Below are 27,666 nucleotides of genomic sequence, written 5' to 3'. Positions count from 1 at the left end.
AGAATCAAGACACATTAAAGTGAAGAGAAGAACGACACGGATTTAACGTTCCGAACCGACTTTAGAAACTTTAGGACCTGATTGCATTTTGTGAGCTAGCAGCGTTAGCGTGATCTGCACAACGAAATGGCGGACGAGCCTACGGGAAATGCTAATGGACAAGCACAGCCAGGTGGGAATACGATGGTACAAATATTACCACCCAATTCTTTGAATATGGGAGTAGCAGATCTGTACACGGAATATAAACTGTGGATGGACTCTTATAAGATTTTCGAAATTGCCAGTGGATCCATACACAGCACGGATGAGGTGAGAAGAGCTACTTTGCTACATTGTATAGGAACCTCCGTCCAACGTATTTTTGCTAACTTAGAAGGTCCGAAGGACACTTATCAGCAGACAATAACCGTGCTGGACAAATACTTTACACCACGGAGAAATGTAGTGCTCGAGAGGCATAAATTTAGACAGAGAACTCAGGCTCAGGACGAGACTATTGATGCATATGTAAATGCACTCCGGGAACTGGCCAGATCGTGTGACTTTGCAGGGCTAGAATCAGACATGATACGGGACCAAATTGTGGAGAAATGTGCAAATAGAAGGCTTTGTGATAAGCTGTTGCAGGAGGATGGACTTACATTGGAGAGAACACTCACAGTAGCAAGAGTTTTTGAAGCTGCACAAGCAGAAGCCAAAACGCTGTCAGACGGCAATAGACTAAAGGACAGTACTGTGAACTTTACCAAAGACAGACACACACAGCCTCAACGGTTTGAAAAGAAGGGCCCTGTCAAGAAAGGAGATTGTGATGAGGAAAACAATGTGTGTTACAGATGTGGATTGACTAACCACAAGGCAGATGACTGTGGGGCCAGAACAGCTAAATGCATGTATTGCAAGAAAGTGGGTCATTATGCACGAGTTTGCAGAAAGAAGACTACGGACAAAGAGAGTGGTTATGGAAACACTGATCTAAAACAAAGAAAATCAGAGTCAGGCAGGACCAAACCAGAGAGATTGAGAAATGTCGATGAATACAGCTCAGACGATTCTGACGAGTTTGTTTATTCTGTTGACCCTGAAGGAAAAGAACCAATACGGATTAATGGACAAATAGTGCGAATGGTAATAGACACAGGAAGTAGTAGTAACTTTATATCTGACAGTCTTTACAATAGACTTTTCAAAACAAACACAAAGCTGAAATTAACAACGAAAAAGTTTTATGCATATGGACAGAAAACACCATTACCATGCATTGGATTTTTTGAAGCTGAATTTTACTGGAAGGGAAACAGAATGAAGGACGATGTCTATGTGATCAGAGGCAATGCTGAGCCACTGTTAGGACGGAAGTCCAGCTTTACACTGAACATACTGAACAAGAGAGAGACAGTCAGTGCAGTACAACAGTCTCAAAGATTTCAGAACCTGTTTAAAGAATATGGAGAACTATTCAAAGGATTGGGAAATGTAAAGGGGTACACACACAAGATAACAGTAGATAAGTCTATACCACCTGTGGCACAGAAATTAAGACAAATTCCATATCACATGAAAGAAGCTGTGAACCAAGAATTAGACAAAATGCTTGAACAGAACATAATTGAATAAGTAAATGAAGGATCTGAGTGGGTTTCGAATTTACTGCTCACGCCAAAGAAAGATACAGTAGAGTTGAGGCTCTGTGCAGACCTCAGAGAGGTGAACAAAGCGGTGATTAGGGAAAGACACCCAGTACCGACTGTAGATAGCATTCTCCAAGCAGTTCAGGGATCTAAAGTCTACGCAAAACTGGATGCAAGGAAAGGCTTCTGGCAAATTGACTTAGATCCAGAGTCAAGACACCTGACCACATTCATTACACACCGAGGTTGCTACAGGTACAAAAAGGTACCATTTGGATTATCATCAGCACCAGAGGCTTATCAGAAGGCTATGGATTTATTGCTTAGTGGTATGCCGGGAGTAGTGTGCTACATGGATGACATGGTCTTATATGAGGTTGACGAGGAACAGCTAGAAGAAAGACTGAGGAGAGTGTTCAAAAGATTTCAGGAGAGAGGACTGACACTTAACAAAGACAAATGTGTGTTAGGATTGAATCAGATTGAAATACTAGGTCATGTGATCTCAGGAGAGGGAATAAAGCCTGATCCAAGAAAAGTGGAAGCAATAAGCAAGGCACCAAGACCCGAGAACATTTCACAACTACGTTCATTTTTAGGTACATGTGGATTTTTGATGAAATTCATACCAGATTATGCAAACATGTCCGAACCACTCAGGAGACTGACACGAAAGGGTGAAGAATGGCAGTGGACCACAGAGACTGAAGTCTTTTAAAGACATGAAAAGAGCACTGGTAAGTCAACCATGCCTAGCTTACTTCAAGTTAGACGCACCGACCACTGTAATTGCTGATGCCAGTCCAATAGGATTAGGAGCTGTTCTACTTCAAAAACAGTCCACTGGACAAAACAAACCAATAGCATATGCAAGTCGCTCTCTAACTGCCACGGAAAGACGATATTCACAAATTGAACGAGAGGCTCTTGGATGTGTTTGGGCTGTAGAGCACTTTAGAACATACCTATGGGGCGGCAAGTTTACCATACAAACAGACCATAAGCCACTGATCTATATGTTCAATCCAGAAAAAGCAACAATGTTGCCACCACGAATTCAGAGACTGGGGATGAGACTGCATCCATTTGAATACAAAATTGAACACGTGGTTGGTAAGTGTAACATAGCAGACTCTCTCTCTAGACTGCCCTTGTCTGCCGCAGAATGTAGTAAGTACGTTGACACATACATGGAGAGGGTACTCTCCATACTCGCAAGTGAAGTACCAGCCATGACACTCGAGGACATCAGAAAAGACACACAAGAAGACAATACTCTGAACCAACTTATATCAATTATTGAGACAGGACAATGGCCAACAAACATGACGGAGGAGTTGCAACCATATAAGAGATGTGCAGAGGAATTGTCGACCCACAACGGACTGATCCTTAGGGCCCACAGGATTGTGCTGCCCAAAAGCAAAACAAAACAGGCCATGAACATTGCACACGAAACACACCAAGGAATAGTAAGGACAAAACAGTCTTTGAGAAACAAATTTTATTGGCCTAATATGGATATTGACATTGAAAGATTGATTAGACACTGTAATACGTGCATTCTGAACCAACCTCTGCATGAAGACCAACCACTTCAGCCACTGGAGTTGCCCCCAAAGCCATGGACAAAGCTAGGTGTGGATCTAGTAGGCCCTATAGATAATAAGCATATACTGACAGTAATTGATTACTATACGTCTTACCCAGAAGCAGTAGTAGTGTCTGATATATCTTCACAGACAGTTACTGGAGAACTAATGAAGATATTTGCAAGGTTTGGATACCCCCTGGAGGTAGTGACTGATAATGGAAGGCAATTTGTGTCCACTCTTTTTGACTCTTTTCTGAAAACCTGTGGAATCAAACATATCAGAGCATCCCCTTACTATCCAAAGAGTAATGGCAAGATTGAGCGCTTCCATCGCTATCTGAAGAAGGCTTTCAGAGTCAGTAAGTGTGAAGGAAAGCGTTGGACAGACGAACTGTCAAAGATCCTGATGGCGTATCGTACAACCACCCACAGAGCATCAGGGGAAACCCCAGCTTATCTCATCTTTGGGAGGGATATGCGCAACAAACTACCTCATTGGGGAGAAGAAGAAAATGAGAACAGAGACATAAGAAAGCATCATGATGAATATAAGAAGAAAATGAAAGAGTATGCTGACAAGAAACATGGAGCAAAAGAACATGGTTTTGAGGTCGGAGACGTTGTATACATTGCAAATCTGGAGAACAACAAGTTGGATTCAAAATACAAAGATGTGCGTTATGTTATAGTGAGGAGTACCTCTGACTCTTCCTTTGAGCTGGTCAACACTGAAAATAGAAGTAGAGTTATGAGGAATGTCAAACACCTCCGACATGCACCCATAATAGGGGAGGTCAACATCCCAGAACCAGAGACTTAGACATTAGGGCACCCGAGGATTTACTACAGCCACAACACTTGCCAACTGAGACTCCTCAAGAGACTGTCACAGTACCGGAAACCGCACTTGCAGATGAACTTACCACCAGATCTGGGAGGGTTATCAGGAAGCCAGCTCGCTACAGAATTTAGAATTGAAAAAAAAAAAGAATGTGGGAAATGGTTTTGTTTTAGTAGTTAAGGTGGTTTAAACGTGTTTTATTATGTGAGGTTCTATGTTGGAAATGTTACTAGGCCACAAGATGTTCAATTTAGTTGGGCTAGAAGTTAAAATCCTACAAGGGAAGGAAAATGTAGTATAGTTATAGAGCCCGCTAGGGGGTGCTAGAGGAGAGGAGTGAAGGAGAGAGAAGAAGTGTAGCGGGAGTACATGAAGAGAGAGAATAAAGGAAAATAACTTAAAGTAATCAACAGGTCTCATTATTGAACAACACAACAACCGCCTCTGCCCATGCGTACAGTTAGATTGAAGAGCCCTTATGTTCAGTTACCTTTATTGTTTATAGTAGCCTGCTCTTTTGTATGTTTTACCCTCGTGTTCTGTTTCTCATGTCTTCGTAGTGCTCCCTCATGATTTATGTAGACCCTCTGTGTGCGGCCCGTTCTAGTACCGTTTACCTGGTTGTCCATTTAGTTTAGATCCGTCTAAGTAGATCTAGTCTTGTTACTTGTTTGCAAAGTGTCGCACTTTGTTGTGTTTATGTTGCTGCTCCTTTTGTCCTGTGTGTTTCTCTTTTCTTTATTAAAGTGGTTCAGTTCTTTAAATCAGCCTGCTATCTTGCAATTGTGTCACTCCTGTCTTCCCATTCGTTACAGACATTTAACCAGAGAATACCCAGGAACACAGTGATCAGCCTGTTTTTTGGAGAGAATTGTTTAGGTGATATGGACTATATACAAACAAAATCAGAGTCAAGATTTGAAATAACTAAATTTTTTCAGTGCAAAATCTATCTAACCCTATCAGAGACAACATACTAGCATAAACACATAAGGACACCCTTCCAATAGTGACTTTTATTACTCCAGAGCCACAACATCTTACCCCCAGGAAGCCCATGATGAATCTACACTTTCCTCCATCTCCCTCCTCACCCAACCTGAACCTCCCAACAATGGAGAAGCTGGTATTGGCTGGTATGAGTCTGATACTTCCCTTATTAGTCAGCCCTCTGCTCCAGCATAAAATCAGCTGACAGTATACAAAATTGGAAATTAATACAGTGATAAGATCATAATTGACTGCTTTGAGAAAAATAAAAAAGACACCAATGCCACAAGTGAAGTGAAGTGAGTTGGGCAATCTCATACAAACACATGTCCTACAGTGTACTATTTTTGTCTAACTGCACAATTAGAAAATGTATACAGATTAAGATAAACAATTAGCCTAATTGAAGAACCCTAAAATTACACTCTTTTAGTTCTTAATATATTTTGTTTTAACATTTTTATCCAAGTTCTTTGTAGCTTCACCTATTTTCAGGTTCAGAAAACATTCTTTAGTAGTGCTAAATTGTATGCCTCTGTAGGCTGTCCACGTATAAGCACTTGATAATGCAGAGTGCTTACCGGATTAGGTCATATTTTCTTAGCCAAACAGACCAAGATTAACAGTAAGTCAACGTAACACAAAATAAGATTGCATCCTTGAATGCAGGGGTTTCCAAACAAGTTTTCTCAGGCAACTAATTTACATGTGTTTGATGTCACTGCTATAATATTCTTTATGTTCCACAGATACACAGTTTGGTAGAATTAGCAGGAAAAGCAGGAAAATCAAATAATGCACCTGTAAGGCAATGACACTCCTGTTTTTTGTTTATAGGCAATATGTAAACATTTTACAATTAAACATACAGTAGATTTAGAAATAATAACAATACTGATAATATGCTAAGAAAAGCATCCTTGGGCATATTTTATTGCAACAACTCCGTATAGCTTCAGTTCCAGACTTCTCACATTCCAAATCTCATCTTTATGCTGATGATACTTATTATTGTTCTTGTTATTTATTGTTCATCTTCATCTGTCTCACAAGCTTTTAAACTTCTGTAATCTGCTTTTGACATTGTTCAGTCCCGTTTGACTGGGCTAAAGTTAGTTCTCAATGCAGATAAATCCAAGGCTATAATATTTTCAAATGGTAAGCAGCTCCCACCTTTACTCCCCAGCTTGGTAACTGTTCAAGGGGTCAAAATTGAAGTTGTCAGATGCTTCAAATATTTAGGGATTTTGATTGATGAGAATCTGCCTTTCAAAACTTACATTGACAAACTGGCTTCCAAGATAAAAACTTAAATTGGGAATTTTTGTTTAGAAATAAAAATTGTTTCTCACAACAAGTCAGAAGGCACCTGGTTATTTCAACCATTCTACCCCTGTTGGATTATGGGGATCTGCTATTTATGAACGCTTCAGCCTGCATTTGAAAAAGTTGGATGCTGTATTTCATTGTGCCCTGCGGTTCATGAAAAACTGTGGATATCAAACCCATCACTGTACCTTGTATGCAAATGCAAAAAGTCTGTCTCTGACTAACCGCAGACTGTCGTATTGGCTGTTTTTTATTTATGAATGCATTCTTGGGCACCATCCTTCATATTTATGCTCACTTCTGTCTAGAACCCTAAGCCATTATAGCCTGCATTCTCAGGACATCATTTTGATGCAGGTCCCAAAGGTCAGAACAGAATTGGGTAAAAAGGCTTTTAAATATTCAAATTAAAATATTGGATGACCAAAAAAGTTCAGGTCCTACTGAAACAACGAAACACTGCTTTTAGATCTGGAGACAGTGTGCAGTACAGTGCCGCAAGACTCGAACTGAAGAAAGGCATCAAAAGGGCCAAGTTGGAATACAAAAAGGAGATTGAGAACCATTTTGAGAGCAACAACACCAAGCAAATGTGGCAGGGAGTTCAGCACCTCACCAACTATAAGTCCAGCAACATCACAATGGCTGTAGACAACGCAGCACTGGCGGACGAGTTGAACCACTTCTTCGCACGTTTTGATGTGGTGAGACCAGTAACAGCAGCAGCTACAACCTGGTGTTAGAGGAGCATGAGGTGAGGTGCACACTGAAAGCAGTAAACCCCAGGAAAGCTGCCGGACCTGACGGAGTGTCTGCGAGGGTCCTCAAAGAGTGTGCTGATCAGTTAGCTGGGATTTTTACTAAACTGCATCTCTTTCTCAGTCCTCGATCTCACAATGTCTGAAGGCAGCAACAATCATACCTCTGCCAAAAAAGACCAGCATTAGCAGCCTTAATGACCTGTAACTTTGACTTCAACAGTCATGAAGTGTTTCGAGAAGCTGGTAAAACATCACATCATGTCGTGTCTCCCACCCAATCTGAACCCATTTCAGTTTGCGTACAGGGCAAACCGGTCTACGGAGGATGCTATAATAACAGCACTTCACACGACCATCTCTCATCTAGAACTGCATGGACGCTATGCTAGGCTTCTCTTCGTGGATTTTAGTTCAGCGTTTAATACCATCATCCCGGATAAATTGACTCTCAAACTAATGGACATTGGAATCTCAACCAACATCTGCAACTGGATTAGAGACTTTCTCTCAGACAGGACACAGAAGGTCAGAGTTGGCTTACATCTTTCCTCAACCCTCACACTTAACACTGGGACACCACAGAGATGTGTACTTAGTCCACTACTCTACACTCTGTACACATACGACTGTGTCAGTAAACACCAGAACAATGTCACAATCAAGTTCGCGGAAGACATCACTTTAGTCGGGCTTATCTCCAATGGCGATGAATCGGCATATAGGGAGGATGTCCAAAGGCTTGTGGAGTGGAGCGCAGACAACAACTTGGTCGTGAACACCTCAAAGACCAAATAACTGATTGTGGACTTCAGAAAGATAAAATCTGACCTGAAACCAATTTGGATCAATGGGGAGTGTGTGGAAAGGGTAGCCAGTTTCTGGGGGTGCATTTGGACGCATGTACATGTGTACATGTACATGTGTACATTGTGGTTATTTTAGTTGTTGTGTATACGGTGTTGTAGGAAGGCTGCCAGTTTGTTGGGTGGGTTTGGTCTTTTTTTTTTTTTACTGAGAATGCTCAGCCCTTACTCACCTGACCCAGAGGGACCTTAATGTTCTATGTATGACAGGGCATATAGTGTAGCCAGCAGCTATGGAGTGAGTTTGACTGTTAATGTGTGTGCGTGTAATGTTCACAATGGCTAAGCTAATCAAACCTATTAATAGTTCTTGGCAAGATGTCAAACATGAGATACATACGTTAGTATGTTAGAGAAGTTATCAGAACAGTCCCTTCCTCTTGCCACCAAGCTGCTGGTAATTCTAAACAGCACAAAATCTTTCTTTCCCCCAAAGAAAAAAACTGAGGTCTTCAAACCATATCATGGGGAAAGCTCTTCATAAACATGTCCCAAATTGCGGGTTTTTCACGAGTTGTTTACAATCCTGTTTAACAAGCACATAAATCTTGAATCCCCATCTTGATAATTAAGCATGCCCTGTAATACTGTGACAAGACCACAAATACTCAAAATACCTAAATGCCAAATATTACTAAACCACAGGGTTTAACTACAACTTTTATTTAACACATCTCTCTCTTAATATCAAAACAACTTGGTCAGACCTGAATGAGGTGTTTCAAAAGGGTTGGATTTTGCTATTTCACCGTTTTTTTTTTTTTTTTTACTTAATACGGTTACTAGGAAAATTGTGTGCAGAGCCAACAGGTACCAGAAGAAATTGAACATTAAAATCAATGAAATGCAATTTAAGTCAGTAATTTACAACAGAATTCTAAGGTATATCTGAAACCTAAATGTTTCACTGGTTACAAACACCTGTTAATCATCTTACCTCCTTTTTGCTGCTTTGGCAGCAAACGTTCCATATATACAAGATAATTCTTCCTATTAGTATGATGACAAGACCTCCAAAGAAACTGGCCAAGGATGCAAAGAGGAACGCCCACCACATCCGCTCCCCATTCTCGTCGCATGGAACTTCCGGTGAATAGACTACGACAATTTCCATTTCATCTTCTTGTGGCTCAACTGTATTTGTATCTTCACTTCCCATAAAAACATCGTTGTTGGGCAACAACGTGTTATCCTCGGATGGATACATTTATGATTGTTTAGGTGACACAGCAGCGTGTACGAAATGGTTATCCGATTATGTTGCCTCTGCCGCTACTCTTCTCCGGACGTGTGACGATCCACTCACTTGAAACTTTGAGTAGACTTCAACCTGTAGCGTACAGATGACTTGGCTAAGCAGAACATTCACGAAAAACTACTAGATTCCTCTCCAAACACTTGTGCAAGAGCACTAAAGTATTCAAAGCATTTCACATTTGTATCGTAAAATTAACAAATTTCTCAGCATGGAGAACTCATTAGTAGCACTCATTAATTGATGCAAAGTGGCCGTCTCACAGCAGCTCTGATGTACTCTCCGTGCTCTGACAGATTGAACGTTCAAGGTCATCTGCTCGTCATTCGATCAGTGGCGTTTGCAAAGACCAAAGCACGCACACAGCACGTTGAAGGGCGTTTCTTTGCTCTGACAGTGTTGGCAATCCATCTGTTACTGACTACCAAGGAGCTGTACAGGTTCGAAGGGTGAAGTCTGTGTGTGTGTGTGTGTGTGTGTGTGTGTGTATATATATATAGGTCGGTCTATTATTAATGATCCTTCACATGCTCTTCATCATGAGTTTGAACTTTTGCCTCATGGCCATAGGTATCGTTGTCTTAGATGTCGGACTGTTCGGCGGAGAGTGACCTTTGTTCCTGAAGCCATTAGATTACTAAATGAACACTGATATTTATCTTTGGATATTAGACTCCTTGCTTGTGATTGGTATTCATGTTTGTTTGTCTGTCTTGTGATGTTGTGCCCAATATTAATTGCCCCCTTGGGGATAAATAAAGTGATTCAATTCAATTCAATATATATATATATTCCTAAAGATAACAGGTTGATAAAAGCTAAAACGAAGGTTTTATATCATTTTATACAGGTTAGGGTTCTGCATGAGAGCTCTGGTGGAGTCTTCAGGGGTGATACTATGCTCCAGCCAGTTCATGGCACAGTACCCACACGTCAACCACAAACCTCAGCCACTCCCCTGATCCCAAGCACTACCTTATTACATAATACACACCTGTGTAATAATCTCCTCCCTCTTATTTAAACCCCAAAAGGTATTGAGTTTATTGCTTTGCTTTTAACATTAAACCCTATCTAGAGGCTGAACAAGCCAGGTCTATCACTTGAAACTCATCTTTTTTCATATTTGTTTTGTAAATTTCTGAATAAACATTTTGTTTGTTAACATTTGTGTCTTCATTAACATGGCACAGGCATTTACTCTTTAGCTGTAAACAATACTTTAATTGTGTAATACTAGCAGTGAAGAGACAAGAGGCAGGATTCAAGCACAGGAGGGTTTTATAATGAAATCAACAGAAAACACAAAACTAACAACAAACTAGAAGGCAAAACTACAACAGGAACTAGACCAGAAATAACAAACCATTTATAAACAATAACTGGCAAAAAAAGTTCAGTGGGTTCAAATATACAAACGTACAAGGGCAAAACAAGAAATGGGTGAAAATCACTGACAACGAAACAAGTGACAGAGCAAACAAAACCAAGGGCAAAACCAAAAACCAAAACAGAAAGTATGTGGGAACCGTGGCGCCAGGAAGAGCTAATCTTTGACAAAGATATCACTATTATCATCTCTGTAAAAGAACTTCACTAAGCCACATTTACACAGTGATTGAACTGTGATTGTGGTCTGTAATGTCTGGACAGGTAAGATGATTTGCATACAGTTAATCATGATAGGGCTTGTGGAAGGCCTTGAAATTAAAATTATTTAAATTATTAAAATTTAATTCATTTTAATGTTTGTCTAATGCAAAGCAGTTCATAGTCTCCATTACCTTGTTTCATATTTGCAGACTTGGTAGTTTGCTGAGAAGAAGCAAAATCTGCACATGCCGAGATCTCCCAACTCTCACATGTGCTTCTGCTTCTCTCTGTTCATTTACATTAGGACATTCTAGCCCCTTAGCCATAGTTCACACATAAAACTCAAACTGCTCTAGCAAAGTGCACTGCTTGTCTGCCCTCATCTACAATATGTTCAATGTATTCATACAATACATGTAACTTTTAACCATGTAAAGATAATATTAGAATACTGTGCAGACACACGTGGCTAAATAAAACATGGACATATATACCAACATTGTTGACTGCCATGATCCAGTTCAGCTGGACAAATAATAAAGTAGCATGACTAATTCATCTGGAGTGTGACAGCTATTCACATGATGCATCCTTGGTTATACTCTTCTGTTTGTCTGATTGGAAGGATAGGAGTGGTCACAGGTATGTTGTTTTAGTGGGTTTCATTGGTGTCCTTCTGGACCAAGTTATTTCTGCAAAGGGATGCATAATGTAGAGAATAAATAAATTTGGTTTGTAAATAAAACTGCAGAATTACAATAGAATATTCAAAAATATATTTTGAAAATCTGCTCTTTTTGAAGTTTTTAGAAAATGTCTAGTATACAAATTAACCATTTTAGCCATCAAGACAAGAAAACAGCAAAAGTAAAACTCGCCATGCATTTCAGCAAGCAAGTCCTCTTGCCTGAATGCACTGGTTATCAGTTGTGTTAGGAGGCACTAGGGCAGGGCAGGATGTTCATGTGTGTGAGTGTTCATACCTGTGTCCTCTCTGCTCATCCTGCTTGCACTTTGGAGAGAAAGGTAACTTGTTAGTGTGATCTTATGAACAATGTATTCACTCATTCAACTCCATGCTGAGTTGCAATATTCAATACGCAGTATGGAAACTGCTTTCCAACATTTATTCTGTAGAATATATTGGGGCTTCTAAGCTTCCAGAACATTCCAGAACACATGGGACATGCAGGACAAGTGATGGAGGTGGAGGGGGGGGGGGGGGGGGGGGGGCTTTGTATATGACATCATCTATTCTATCTTAATTGCTTTATTATCCTAGTTAGACTACAGAGGACTAAATTATTCAATCAAAGTGCTCTGGTTTAACATGTTAATGTCCTAAATGTTTCTGAATGGGTTGCAGAAGAATTGTGAATGTTTCAAAAGGAACATTTAAATATTGTAAAAACTAATGTGATACTGGAATATTATTAAAATGGTTAATAATCACTTGTTAAAATGATCACAAGTTTAGCAAGCAAAAAAAAACTGTTCAATGTGCCATTTATACACATTTTGCACTTTAATGTAAACCAATGAAATGCAATGACAAAACTAAAAGAAACCACAATGTACAGTGGTGAGCCAAAAGAAAAAGCAAAAAATAAATAAAACTATCAAATAACATATGTACAAAATTACACACATGATCAATCTTGGACATTTGATACTGGGACAGGGATGGACATAGGAGTGCAAATAAGGACTCTTCCTTATTCTCCATTGTAGTACGGAAAGTAATGAAGAAGCACAGCGGGGAGCTGGCAAGCATAATAATAGAGAGTAAAATGGCATTACAGAGTCAGAGCACAAGATTCGACAGAGCAGCAGCAGTCTCACAGTGTGGAAGACAAGTAACGCACAGCCCTGGAGAAGAGCTTTACACAGGGGACAAAGACAATGGAGTCAGGACAAGTCACAGATAGACATGAGCTGTAATCTGAGGAGTGGGAGCAGGGAAGGTGCAGTGTGTGTGTGTGTGTGTGTGTGTGTGTGTGTGTGTGTAGGTGTGTGTGTGTGACTATGCAAGACTATGCAGACTGTGGAAAAACAGGACTCACAATCGCATGTGGTCAGCTACAAGTGAGAAATCTTAGAAAAAGAGCTGGTCATTATTTTATTCCAGAAAAAAAAGATTTTCAGTATTTCAGTATATCTGGAAAGTTTTACACATGACTTTTTTAACATGGAAATGAGAATGGTCCAGGAATTCAGATACACATGAATATGAGCAAAGAACTGAACATATTTCTGGTATTGATGTGTATACATCAAGTCAAGATGTTTTGTGTTGCAATATCTGAGTTCCCTTTGACAATACCATCTCAAAAAAAGGCGATTAGTTTTGACAGCTTTCAAAATACTGTGAATTCATACATGATGAGGGAGAAGGAGAAGAAATTATCTGAAATATCAGAAAGTCCACTTACTCACCATAGAAACATATCCATATTCATTCAGCAACTGTTAAAAAATAAATGTGTGGATTTAATCACATGATCAGCAAAAAATATGCAATGGAAATAAAGGAACAAGATTGACACCAAGATTGAGAGTGATGCCAAGACTGACACCAAGATTAATGATCCGTCTGAGGATAAAGAATTAAGAAGGACATCTGCAAAAGAAACCAGGCAGCTGGGACAGGATTTGAAAGGATTTGTTGCCAAAGTAGTGAGAGTACGAAACACATGGTACTATTGTGAAAGTGAGGGCAAACTTGAGCATAAATGAAGTAGAGTGTGTGGTGTGCTTGGTAAGACCCTAAAGGGAGGAAGTGAGCTCTCCCAGATGAGATGAGTTCATAGGTGACAAAAAAGCTGCTTCTAAAGAAAGTCAAATGAGAATAAGGTTTGCTAGACTTGCATGGCCGAGGATTGTACCTGGGTCCACACAAATCAAGGACCTCAACTCTCACCACAACAATACAGATGAGGTGTGTCAGACAACTGTTACAACTGATAGAGAGGAGAACCCATCCCCAGAAATGGCAATAAGAGGACATACACAAGGGAAGATTTTTCCTCTTAGATATATTAGTCAACATTAGCTCCTGGCTCACGACTTTGCTCCGGTGGCCACTGTCTGCTTCCCTCTGGTGGCCACTGTATGAAACTGTTTCACCATTACAAACATGTACTCATATTTAATCAGAAGTCAATCAAATCATCATCAATCTTTGTAAACATGGTAACAGTCTTGTTCCGGCCTTAATAACCCTGCGGTGGTATACATGGCAGTATTGCCAGAAGAGTGGAGATTATGATATAAACTGAATGGAATAGCACATATTGTTTTTCAAGAAAGGAGACAATGAAGTTGTGCTTGGATTATTCTTAAGGTTCTCACACACTCAGAAGTACTGAGCAATCTGTACAGAAGTACTAACTCTAACTCTAGAGCCCTCTGACACAGCAAAGCCATCAGTGCTGAAGGAAGACCTACACTTTAGGATAGAAAATAGTGCAGTGAGTGAAGTTGTTGATTTAAAATGGGATTTTTCCATAACTGAAGGAAAAAAAAGTTTCCATTAGAAACAGAGAGCTACCCAGAATAGGAAAAATTCAAAGAGACAACATCAATGAAGGAAAAATGTGTGGGTGTGTGCATGTGTCAGTCAAGGGGAGTCAAAGTGTGCACGTATGAGTCAAGGGGAGAGTGTGAAGGGAGCAGGATATGCACTCTTATGGCACATCCTTCTGCTTGTCCTGTGGCTCACCAGTCTTTAGATGCCCGTTGCGTGTGCTTCCGTTGGCCATATTCTTTTTGGTCGAGCAGTGGGAGGAACGGGTGGAGTGTGCCAGGGTGTTGCACGACTGACCCGCTGAAGAGTCAAACTGCATCAGGCAGAAGACCATGTCCGTAGGGATCAGCTGCAGGTCATATGGAGGGTTTGTGATTACAAACCTGTGACAGAGAACAAGAGAGAGAGAGAGAGAGAGAAAGAGAGAGAGAGAGAGAATGATAATGAAAGATTAAGATATTGGATATAACAGAGGAAGGAAGAGAGAGTGTGTGTGTACATTACACAGACAAACCTACTGGAGCATTATAGGAAAATGAGGAAATAAGAACATTCATTGTCATAAATAGTCATTCAAGTGTGAATCATTAGGCTGTAAAAAAAATCATTATTCAAACAAGAATCATTATTTTAATGAAATGTATTCAATACTATATATAATCATGATCATTCAAATAAGCTGACGTGACAATCACTATGTAAGCAACATGGTGCAAACTTTGTAATATGAACACTGTAAAGTCAATATTGTGAGGTAAATTACAGTGATATGTCATTTAGCTTCTGTGACGCTCTTAGGTGGAGTCACCTGTCACTTTTGTGATTCTCTTATATGGACTCACCTGTCACTTGATATCACGACTGAGCAAGCTGAAGACCCTAGTTTTAGCTCTCTGGGAGTCCTGCACTGCAGTCTTTTATGCTCATCATTCATCTTCAGCCTTTACTTAATATAATACACTGTGTGTTTAACTTATGATTAAATTACATTAAACTTTTTATAAGTTTTTGTTGTACATTTTCTTTAGTGTGATGATGACACTGATGTAAAAAGCATAACATGTTCAATAAGATGTGAATAGAGCAGGAGTGGCCAACCTGCTGTTACTAATTCGCCAACTATTGGCGATCGATCGCGATATAATACTTATTTTTTGTCCATTACAGCCCCCCCCCCCGTCAACAATCTACACTCGGCACCTCCCGTCAATAATTTACATGCCCATGTATGATGTGGCTCTTTGCCGTAACACAGTAAAAAAAGTGGCTCTTGGTCTCTGACGGGTTGGCCACCCCTGGAATAGAGTGATGCCAACACTGATGTGAACAATGTACTGTCGACACTGTGATGTGAACACAGCAATGTGAACAGTGTGAAGTATTTGAACACTGATGCTTTTAAAAAATTACACCCAGAGCTCTTGCATGAGCAGAACACGTGCATGTAGAACAAAGATCTTAACCAACATGTGTGTAATTTGTAAACATGTGAGAAAGATCTTAACCAACGTGTATGATGTGTCAACATGTGACATGCATGTGCAGCTTCTGGAGACTCACCGCTTAGTACATTCAGTGTCCAAGGTCGGCGGCATTTCCAGCAACCGGTATATTCCAAAACACAGCATGTTGTACGTTTTTATTGCCTTGCAGAATAATTCACCATATAAACCTCCTTCCTGTAAATGAAACAATGAGTTAGAAACAATGATTAGACAGGATGCTTTGTTCTGAAGACCTGTCTGTCTCCCTCTGGTGGTCTCTCTCTCTCTCTCTCTCTCTCTTCCTATGTCTGTTTCTCTCACTATCCTCTCCTGCTCTCTCTCTCATATACAGACACTCCTCTCCTGCTCTCTCTCTCTCTCTCTCTCTCTCTCTCTCCCCTTATTTGTCATCTCTATTTCTCCTTCTCACCCCGAGTTCAGCAAAGGGCCCTTCACCCAGGGCCACCTGGGTCACACGACACCGGTCCCTCTTGGCCAGAGTCTCAGGGGTGCTGTAGCCCCCCCTCAGGGTGTTCTCCTCCCCCAACAAACTCTCCAGTTCTGGGGTGGATCCACCTGTGACCAGCGTCCGGATCAATGTCAGAATATTATTATTGAAGTAAGTCTGTAAGAGACAGAGAGACAGCACATGAGCTTTTACAACATCTGATAAAATAAAATCATTCATCACCCATGTCTGTGGGCACACGTGTATACAGGTGCATGTATTTGATTATGTATGTACAGTCTGTGTGTGTGTAAACACTCACAGCACTCATTAAAGAGTCAAGCACACTGACAGCAAACGCTGCCCCACAAGCAAAGGGTTGTGTGAGGTACAGCTCAGTGTCTGGGTCATCATCATCATCCTGGTCTAGGTACTGCACATTACCGTCATTCACTATGAACACACACACACACACACACACACACACACACACACACACACACACACACACACACACACACACACACACACACACACACACACTAACTTACAAAAATACCACTATATACCCATTTTTAAAGGCATGGATAATTAGCATACATACAACGCACATGCACATAAGACACACACACATTCATTTACATACAATGTAGACACACTATAAAACATTCAAGCAACGATAAAACATACATACACTGAAATAATCACAAGAATCATCCAAACACAAACAGGTGTGTCTTACCAAGCTCAGTGATCATAGGGATTTTGGTTCCAATGCTTCTATCCTGTATCACACAGCTGTGCAATCTGTCTGCTTTAGCTAGTGACAACAGACACACACGCACAAATTCAGTGTTCAGCAAACAAAGATTTAGCTGGTGTTTGTTTGGATGAGTTTGTGCAAAATGTGTGTTTTAAAACTTTGTTCTAGTGATCATGTACAATATGTTTATTAGTTGTTTTTTATTATATGTGTACAAAATTTGTGTTTCAGTACAATACAGGCATCTGTATATATGCATTTACACTTGTGTTTGGATACAATAAGTGTATGCCAGCTTCTGTAGGTATGTACAATATATGTGTTTATATGTTAATTTTTATGTTTCTGAACAATAAATTGTTTTGTTCTGAAATTGTTTTGTTTTTATGTTTTGTGTGTTTATGTGCATTTTAAGTGAGTGTGTATGTCAGTTTGTAGCCTGTGTGTGTATATGAGAGTTTTTCTAGGGCAGAGTGAGTGTACAACATATTTAATGGAAAGAAATTGTGCACTTGTACATCAGATCAATTTGCAACTTGTGAAGGAACATTTAACCAAATATTAGGTATTAGGTATGTATCTTGTTTATCCAAGACACCAAATGTAAACCTTGTGCTGCAAATCATTTTTTGCTTATTAAAGATGCATGTTATACACTAATTCTGCCCCGAGAGCCTGATATGTCTATGATGAATGTACAGTGGGGAAAATAAGTATTTAGTCAGTCACCAATTGTGCAAGTTCTCCCACTTAAAAAGATGAGAGAGGCCTGTAATTGACATCATAGGTAGACCTCAACTATGAGAGACAAAATGTGAAAAGAAATTTGAGAAAATCATTTTGTCTGACTTTTAAAGAATTTATTTGATAATAATGGTGGAAAATAAGTATTTGGTCACCTACAAACAAGCAAGATTTCTGGCTGTCACAGACCTGTAACTTCTTTTTTAAGAGGCTCCTCTTTCCCCCACTCATTACCTGTATTAATGGTACCTGTTTGAAGTCGTTAACAGTATAAAAGACACCTGCCCACAACCTCAAACAGTCACACTCCAAACTCCACTATGGTGAAGACGAAAGAGCTGTCGGAGGACACCAGAAACCGAATTGTAGACCTGCACCAGGCTGGGAAGACTGAATCTGCAATAGGCAAGCAGCTTGGTGTGAAGAAATCTACTGTGGGAGCAATAATCAGAAAATGGAAGACCTACAAGACCACTACTAATCTCCCTCGATCTGGGGCTCCACGCAAGATCTCAGCCCGTGGGGTCAAAATGATCACAAGAACGGTGAGGAAAAATCCCAGAACCACAAGGGGGGATCTAGTGAATGACCTGCAGAAAGCTGGGACCAACGTTACAAAGGCTACCATCAGCAACACACTACGACGCCAGGGACTCAGATCTTGCAGTGCCAGACGTGTCCCCCTGCTTAAGCCAGTCCATATCCAGGCACGTCTGAAGTTTGCTAGAGAGCATTTGGATGTTCCAGAAGAGTATTGGGAGAATGTCATATGGTCAGATGAAACCAAAGTAGAACTATTTGGTAAAAACACAACTCGTCGTGTTTGGAGGACAGTGAATGCTGAGTTGCATCCAAAAAACACCATACCAACTGTGAAGCATGGGGATGGCAACATCATGCTTTGGGGCTGTTTCTCTGCAAAGGGACCAGGACGACTGGTCCGTGTACATGAAAGAATGAATGGGGCCATGTATTGTGAGATTTTGGGTGCAAACCTCCTTCCATCAGCAAGGGCAATGAAGATGAAACGTGGCTGGGTCTTTCAGCATGACAATGATCCCAAGCACACTGCCAGGGCAACAAAGGAGTGGCTTCGTAAGAAACATTTCAAAGTCCTGGAGTGGCCTAGTCAGTCTCCCAATCTCAACCCCATTGAAAACCTTTGGAGGGAGTTAAAACTCTGTGTTGCCCGCCGACAGCCCCAAAACATCACTGCTCTAGAGGAGATCTGCATGGAGGAATGGGCCAACATACCAACAACAGTGTGTGCCAACATTGTGAAGACTTACAGAAAACGTTTGACCTCTATCATTGCCAACAGAGGATATACAAAAAAGTATTGAGATGAACTTTTGGTATTGACCAAATACTTATTTTCCACCATTATTTGCAAATAAATTCTTTAAAAGTCAGACAAAATGATTTTCTCAATTTTTTTTCACATTTTGTCTCTCATAGTTGAGGTCTACCTATGATGTCAATTACCCACCTCTCTCATCTTTTTAAGTGGGAGAACTTGCACAATTGGTGACTGACTAAATACTTATTTTCCCCACTGTATATACATTTCAGACCACAACTGTATGAACGTGTATGCATGTATACATATTCTGTCATGTTGTACGTGTTTTCACTTTAGATTCTGCATTGTCTTTTTGTATGTGTATATTGTGGTCTGTGGACGTGTGTTTATGTCGGCACATATTGTACCAAGCTCTGAGATGATAGGAATGTTTTTCCCCAGTTTAACACTGTTTCTCATCAGGCCATGCACAGGGCTGTTTTCAACAGAAGAGGGGTCCATAGTTGGAGGAGCGAAGCCTGCAAAGAGTGCATGCGCGCACGCGCACACACACACACACACACACACACACACACACACACACACACACACACACACACACACACACAACGACATGCCTTTTTTTGTATGTGTGCATATGTCTTTGGGGGAGGAATAGGGAATGTGTGTGTGTGTGTGTATTTTCTTGGGGAGGTGTCAGTACCATGTGAGTTTGCCTGCAGCAGGCCTATGGTGTCCTCAAACCGCATGGACTGAATGTTGAGTGAGCCCAGGATGCACTCTTTATCCTGCATTGAAGTGTCCTCGTCATTATTCTGATTGGCTGAGACAATGACGCACATGTCACACAGGTTGATGTTCACAGCCCTTAGATTTGCTCTGCTGAGAGGAGTGCCCTTCACAAACACAAACGACAAACATCCAAACATTAGTCAAAAACACAAAAAGCGCTTTCATAATTCTACTGTGGATCTTTGAAATAATTCAGTTACTGACTTCTGTTGTAATCAGAGGAGTTATTAACATTTGTAATAACCCAATGATAATATTCAGTGAGGTACAGTTTAAATACAGCTAAGCTTTACAGATATATTAGCAGAAGAACAGCTATATTAGCAAGCTCATAAGTGCCAAATGTTAATACTGCTAAGGCACCTCAGAACCAATCCAATGCTCTCAGTTGGAACAGACTCACGGGTAAGATGGAGACTTTAGGGAAGTTGCTGAGAGTTTCCCACTCCTTCTTTAAGTAGTCTAAGCAGCCCACGAAGATGATGTGCTTTAGCTCATGAAAGTGGAAGTTACTGGCCCTTAGAGGCATCACCAGGTTCCTCAGGCCCACCACAGGTGAATTCACATCACCGAACACGCACACTACCACATGGCCACTCACAACTGCCATTGATGCTTCGCTACGAGACTAAAGGAAAAGAGAAAGCAGCTCTGTTAGCCACAAGTAAACAAGCACAGATAGCTATAACTAAAACAGCACTTTTAGCCTTGACTAAAACATATTTGTCAATTGTGATTTTCATCCCAATCAAATTTTGTCCTATGCATTTACCCATCTGTGCAGTGAGAACACACACACACACACACTAGTGATCACTAGGGGGCTGTGGTGCACACGTGCCCAAAGTGGTGAGCAGCCCTAGCCCAGCACACAGGTAGCAGTGTCTTGGTCACAGGCACTTCAGTCATGGCCTGGGGCCTGGGAATCGCATCCATGACGCTCCAGTCACAAGACCGGTTGCTTTACCACCAGACCATGACGGCCCCAAGTCAGGCCCTGTTATGATCTCCCAGCCAGTCCAGATTATCATTGTGATCCAGCTCCAAACACACCTCAGAAAGATAAGTGAGGGCTTTAGAGTGCTGATTACCTGCCGCAGGTGGATTTTATTTATTATGTACAACACGCTGTGCGCAATTGGCTGCCGCTTCTCGCCGGTGTGTGATTGGTTATCTGTAACGTAGCTGCGTTAACAATTGTAAAGCGCCTTGGGTATCTAGATAAGGCGCTATATAAATTGAAACATTCATTCATTCATTCATGTATTGTCTGGGATTCACCCACTGGACCAAACCATTTCTGCACTACTGCAAATATAGGAAGGCTAAAGTATCTAAGCTAAGGGTCAGACAATCTTTACTATTTTTTAATACTTGTACATGCTATTCTCTTCCCTCATTTAATGAACTTCCAGTCAGTTAAGCAATGATGGTGTGTTAGACTATCCCAGGACTGACCGCTTTGACTTCCTCTCTATGTATTAGACTACAGCACTACTCACCAGTATAGCCTTCTCAATGTCTCTAGGGGGGCACCAGTGGAACATTCCTGTTGAGTCGTACCTCATCACATTGTCTTCCATTGTGTCTATTGGTGGTCTGGGGACCAGCAGAAGTTCACATCAGGATGAAAATGGGAACAATTCAGGCTAAATCATTGTGGAGGTGATGGGGGGAAGGGGGGGGGGGGGGGGTTCAGGGCATGACTTCACCACCCCTAAAGGAAGACATGTAAGAAATATCCCTCCTTTTCAGTTGGTTCAACCTCAGTTGACTGATTCTGCTAAGGAAAGGTCATATGGTATTAGTCCACATGCAAATGCACAAAGAAACACATACTCAGTTGCTGTCTTTCTTTTGCTGTCTTGCGACCAGAATACAGATATTTCCGGATATAGTTGGAAATTCACAATTTTACTGAGTACATGGATAATCCAAAAAGCACCGAATCCCAGTAAAATGAAGGCTAGACCAGAGCATAAACAGTAACAGATGACAGGTGATAAGCAGGCAACAGTACAGGTGATAAACAGACATTAGTACAAAAGCATAATCCAGAAGAGAAAGGGTCATTAACAATAGGCAGGCATGGAATACACACTCAGTACATTGTCAAAACATAGTTTAATACCTTTCACTGTGTCACGGTTACCACCTCCACCAGCTGTCAATCATGTATGTTTTGTTAACCATGTGCATGTTCTAGCCCCTCGTAATTTGTAACCTGGCCCCCTCATTACTGGATTCATGTGTTGGTTGTTTAGTCTGGTCTATTTATATCGTAAGTTTGGTTTTGTCTGTAGCTGGTCATTGTTTCACTCACAGCCCTGTCTGTTTGCGCTTCAGTGTTACGGTTTGTGCTCATTTGTATTGTCATGATGTCTATTCGTGATGTTTCCATCTGTTTTGTGTTCAGACCCATTAACGGATTTGACCCAAGCTTGCCTATACAACCCTGATTACGAATGTCCTTTAATAAATTCCGCTCGTCAGCATTTGTGTCTGCCTGTTCCCTCCACAACGCAGCAGGTGTTACACACTGAGGAAATAGTGTGTAATAGTAGTAGGCCCAAATACACTAGTTTAATAATAGTTATGAACAATGATTCAGTTCACAGTTGACACTGTGGTGTCCCAGAGCAAGTTAGATAGTTGAGTCTTGTGCAACAGAGCCAGATGGCAGGATGTCCATCACTATCAACAATGTCTTGTGCCATTTATTTCCACTTTGCTCTCACTTTGCGCTTTCCACTCTCTCTCTCTCACATGCACACACACACACACACACACACACACACACACACACACACACACATACAGTTACCTTGTGTTTTGTGGAGGAATCTTGATTGAATTACTCATTTCTTCATTCTGTCTTTTTTTCGTAGATGACATAGAGGACCTTGTCTGTGCATTGTCTACAAAGACACAGACATCAGTTTGGCCTAAAGTCTCCAGTAACCCGTTTATTTGACCTTCACAGCCTGAACAACAGCATTGCACAGCTATTACTCAGCTGTATGGTCCTGGAGAATAAACATGTCTAAGAACTGAGTCAGGTGTTACCAGTAAATCGTTTATTACTCTGACCAAAAACAGACTGGAATTTACTTTGAAGGACAGGCATCCCTTCAACTGGCTAACCACAGGATGTTCAAGCAGTCACCAAAAAAAGAAAAGGTTGAAAACAGGTCCTTAGTTCTTTAGTCTTTATGATATAAGTCTTTTAAGAACAACATAGATTGCAGGAAATTTCAGGGTTATAGGAACAGTGCAGAAAGCAACAGAATCACTGAGGACCGTAGTTATGAGAGGGAAAAGAGAAAAGAGACGGTAAATTTTTTCTCAATCATATTTCTGACAGACACTATTAGTTAAAAGTTTGGACATGATTGGTTTTGTGTGTTTTTCATAAACTTAAAATATTTTAACAAAGATAACTTAGTTTCTGTGCTATAGTCTTGAAAATAACTATAATGTTAATTTAAAAAGATGAAATGTAGCATTTAAATGTAGCATCTAAATACCTTCCCCTAAGATAGCTTTATTTAGAACTTTAGCCACTGAGCTAATAAGTAATACATTGCACTGTAAAGGCTTAAATTGAACCTGTTAACATCCCCTTTACATTCGTTGACATAGTTAACAAATAAAATGTCTGTGGCATGCTTGCGTCAAAATTCCTGAAGGATTAAGCACCATAACACCTTTTCATCTTGTCTAAACAGCCCTATTTAGAATGGCTGGTTTAAGTGCCTTTTCCTTTAATTGATGCTCAGTCTCTGCTCACTCCAACCCTCTTCTTCTATGCAGTGTACCAAAGTGAATAGGGCTCTGTGCCAATATCACAACTGTTGAGAATTAACCCTAGGAGAAACACACTACAAGCATGTACAGGTCCTTCTAAAAAAATTTGCATATTGTGATAAAGTTCATTATATTCCATAATGTAATGATAAAAATTAAACTTTCATATATTTTAGATTCATTGCACACCAACTGAAATATTTCATGTCTTTTATTGTTTTAATACTGATGATTTTGGCACACAGCTCATGAAAACCCAAAGTTCCTATCTCACAAAATTAGCATATCATGAAAAGGTTCTCTAACCTAATCATCTGAATCAACAAATTAACCTTAAACACCTGCAAAAGATTCCTGAGGATTTTAAAAAGTCCTAGCCTGGTTCATTACTCAAAACCGCAATCATGGGTAAGATTGCCGACCTGACTTCTGTCCAGAAGGCCATCATTGACACCCTCAAGCAAGAGGGTAAGACAGAAAGAAATTTCTGAACGAATAGGCTGTTCCCAGAGTGCTGCATCAAGGCATCTCAGTGGGAAGTCTGTGGGAAGGAAAAAGTGTGGCAGAAAACGCTGCACAACGAGAAGAGGTGAGCAGACCCTGAGGAAGATTGTGGAGAAGGGCCGATTCCAGACCTTGGGGGACTTGTGGAAGCAGTGGACTGAGTCTGGAATAGAAACATCCAGAGACACCGTGCACAGGCGTGTGTAGGAACCAGAAACAGCAGCAGAAGCACCTGACCTGGGCTACAGAGAAGCAGCACTGGACTGTTGCTCAGTCGTCCAAAGTAAGTTTTTTGGATGACAGCAAATTTTGCATGTCATTCAGAAATCAAGGTGCCAGAGTCTGGAGGAAGACTGGGGAGAAGGAAATGCCAAAATCCCTGAAGTCCAGTGTCAAATCCCCACAGTCAGTGATGGTCTGGGGTGCCATGTCAGCTGCTGGTGTTGGTCCACTGTGTTTTATCAAGGGCAGGGTCAATGCAGCTAGCTATCAGGAGATTTTCCTGGCACGTGCTCACAGTGCCAAAACCACTGGTAAATGGTTTACTGACCATGGTATTACTGTGCTCAATTGGCCTGCCAACTCTCCTGACCTGAACCCCATAGAGCACATATGTCAAAGTCAAGGCCCAAGGAATTGATTATCTATGCCCCCCTGGATGATATTTAATTACTATTAGAACCGGCCCGCAGGCCACAGCCGCCCGCTGGTGTTTGTTGTGCTGGTGCACAAACACTACATTCCCCACAATGTAACGGTAGCGAAGTTACTGCAGCGCAACAAGCGCAGAGGGTCCACGCGGCGAAAATGACGTAATCTCAGTGGCTCCACCCGTGCGTGAGGGCCTCGCACGCTGTCGATTCGCGAGGTCGTGCACCTGTCCAATTTTGTAACTTTGCGCGCGCCGCACCTCAGCGCAATGAACAAAGTCATGTTTGCAGGGTTCATACACCTTTACAAGGTGGAATTCAAGCACTTGTACGTCACTTTCAAGGTCCATTTCAATATTTCCTAGCACGTTAAACTTAATTAAGTTAAATATTTATACATATATTCGAAATGATTCGAAATGATTCGCTTTTTATTCACATTATTTAATGGTTGTTTATTTTCAAAACGCGCAATCTTAACGTCTTCACGTTCTCTCATGTTTCATCCTGGACTTACAAGAGTCTCATATTTGTTAACGTAATACAAGAGAACTGTTCAGTCAGACAGATATTTGTTGTGAAACGAAGTAGTTACAATTTCAAGCATTTTCAAGTACTTTAGCCTAAATTCCAGCACTTTTCAAATCTTTATTACTTTATTCATTTAATGTACAGGACATGTCTTCTTTGAAGGAAGTTTGTTTTTATCTGTTTGCTTGTTGAAAAATGTTTTCACTTGAAATTACTGACAGATTCATAAGAAAATATTACTTTATTCATTTAAGCATTAAATATTATACACTGTGTTAGGTCTTGGTTCAATAGGCTATGTACAATCATTTCAATATGTTTTAATAAACATTGAACATCGGCCCTCGGCTTGTAGCAAATTAGGTTTTTTGGCCCTCGGTGTATTTGACTTTGACATCCCTGCCATAGAGAATCTGTGGGATATTGTGAAGAGAAAGTTGAGAGACGCAAGACCCAACACTCTGGATGAGCTTAAGGCCGCTATCGAAGCATCCTGGGCCTCCATAACACCTCAGCAGTACCACAGGCTGATTGCCTCCATGCCACGCCGCATTGAAGCAGTCATTTCTGGAAAAGGATTCCCGACCAAGTATTGAGTGCATAACTGAACATAATTATATATAAAAAAATTTGTATTAAAAACACTTTTTTTTTATTGGTTGGATGAAATATGCTAATTTTTTTAGATTTTTTGAGATTTTAATGCTAATTTTTTGGGGGGATTTCTGTTTTTTCTTTACTATTTTGCCAAAATCATCAATATTAAAACAATAAAAGGCTTGAACTACTTCAGTTGTGTGTAATGAATTTAAAATATATGAAAGTCTAATGTTTATCAGTACATTACAGAAAATAATGAACTTATGTATTATATCACAATATGCTAATATTTTTAGAAGGACCAGTACCTAGACACTACAAACATGCCCATTTGCCAAATTGCAGTTGGATATAAAGCAGATTTGCCCTTGACACAATAGGTTAATGTCACTAATTACTGACTATAGAACACAAGTAGAATTTGAGTTAACAGATGCTTTTATAGGTCATAGTCTGTAGCAAGAAGACAACTTCCAGCAAACCTGGTTGTTCTTGGTCTTCTCATTTGCTGGATAATAATTGCAGATATTAGCTTGATGCTACTCAGGTATACATGAAAGTGGTGCATGTAAGAACATATTAATGCAGTAAGATTCCACTGTGGAGTACATGCCACATTAATAAAATATTAACTCTTCTCAGTGATTTATTTCATATTTCAATGAGGCATTTGTCTTTGTATTCAGTTTGGAGAGTGTAATGCTTGATTTGTGATTGCAAGCTAAAATCTAAACAGCCCATCCAGCATCCAGGAAGAGAAATGTAAGAACACATGTTTAGTAGGCCTACTCAAGAACAAACATCAGGAGTTCTCATGCAGACCTTTCAACATACTCAGGGGGGTGCACGTGTACAAAGCCTTAATGCATTATGCACATGTAAAATAGATTACATGCATGAAAGCAATGCCATAGACTCATCAGCTGTTGGATTGTGTGGTTCAAAAGAGTATGGTCACCACCAATAAGGCACTATGGTTGCCCTCTAGTGGTTGGTTTAGGAAACACCTTTAGAGTAGAAAGAGTGAACTTCAAGGACTTCATAAAAAATAGTAGTGATACAGTTGACAGACATGAAAATATAAAAAAATGAAAACTGTGTACTTGTGTATTCCAGAAAAGGAGGAAAAAATAAGTGTTAATAAATTACTTATTTAAAAGATTCCTAAACATGTCTAACAGAGACGATGATGTCATGTTGGGTATTACTGTCCTAGGTGTTTCCTCTGCATATGTACATGTTGCCATGAGGGCGCAAAGTACCAAATACACCAGAGACAGCATCATGCTGAGATCTGTGAGTCTGTACAGCCTGTTTTCCATAGTGAGGGAGGATTTTAATCCCATCTCATTGCAGGGCTTTAAACACACATTATGGAGACATGTGCTCTTGTTATAACAGGTGCTGCTATAAACTTACTTTGCTTGCATGCGCACTTCTTGATCAGTCTGGGGTCTGAAATGTCATCATGGCAAGCCTTACAGTACACTGAGGCCCTGAGGAGATTAAAACAACATCAGTGTTTTGCCAGAACATTTCACTGAACTTCATTTTCTAATTATCTGTATAAGTCAGCACACAAAAAGCAGTGCAGTGTTCCATAAACGCTCCCTCACCCTAGGGCATGTTAATTCATAATAACATTCATACATGC

At 40.5% G+C, this 27,666-nt stretch overlaps 1 protein-coding gene across 4 annotated transcripts in view; it reads right to left on the bottom strand.

Annotated features, from left to right (window-relative positions):
• Positions 1–11,843: 11,843 nt before the first annotated feature.
• The window catches only part of LOC143510487 (calcium-activated potassium channel subunit alpha-1-like), a 71,366-nt gene continuing 55,543 nt past the window's right edge, over positions 11,844–27,666 (bottom strand). For 3 of the 4 annotated variants that reach the window (XM_076999880.1, XM_076999882.1, XM_076999883.1), the window contains 12 exons: positions 27,432–27,508; positions 22,745–22,838; positions 21,423–21,519; positions 20,324–20,548; positions 19,832–20,024; positions 19,536–19,646; positions 17,061–17,138; positions 16,641–16,771; positions 16,301–16,495; positions 15,947–16,065; positions 14,582–14,769; positions 11,844–11,872 (listed from right to left, as the gene is read on the bottom strand). In XM_076999880.1, the coding sequence (XP_076855995.1) occupies positions 11,859–11,872; positions 14,582–14,769; positions 15,947–16,065; positions 16,301–16,495; positions 16,641–16,771; positions 17,061–17,138; positions 19,536–19,646; positions 19,832–20,024; positions 20,324–20,548; positions 21,423–21,519; positions 22,745–22,838; positions 27,432–27,508 (1,522 nt within the window). In that variant the 3' untranslated portion in view covers positions 11,844–11,858. Of the gene's footprint in view, positions 11,873–13,296; positions 13,327–14,581; positions 14,770–15,946; positions 16,066–16,300; positions 16,496–16,640; positions 16,772–17,060; positions 17,139–19,535; positions 19,647–19,831; positions 20,025–20,323; positions 20,549–21,422; positions 21,520–22,744; positions 22,839–27,431; positions 27,509–27,666 lie in introns of all 4 variants that reach the window. The other variant, XM_076999881.1, reaches the window with a different exon arrangement.

This window comes from Brachyhypopomus gauderio, chromosome 3 (genome assembly GCF_052324685.1).
Source record: "Brachyhypopomus gauderio isolate BG-103 chromosome 3, BGAUD_0.2, whole genome shotgun sequence".
NCBI classification, from domain to species: domain Eukaryota; kingdom Metazoa; phylum Chordata; class Actinopteri; order Gymnotiformes; family Hypopomidae; genus Brachyhypopomus; species Brachyhypopomus gauderio.
Note: the sequence above shows the minus strand (reverse complement) of the source record. Positions and strands in the feature narration are given on the sequence as shown.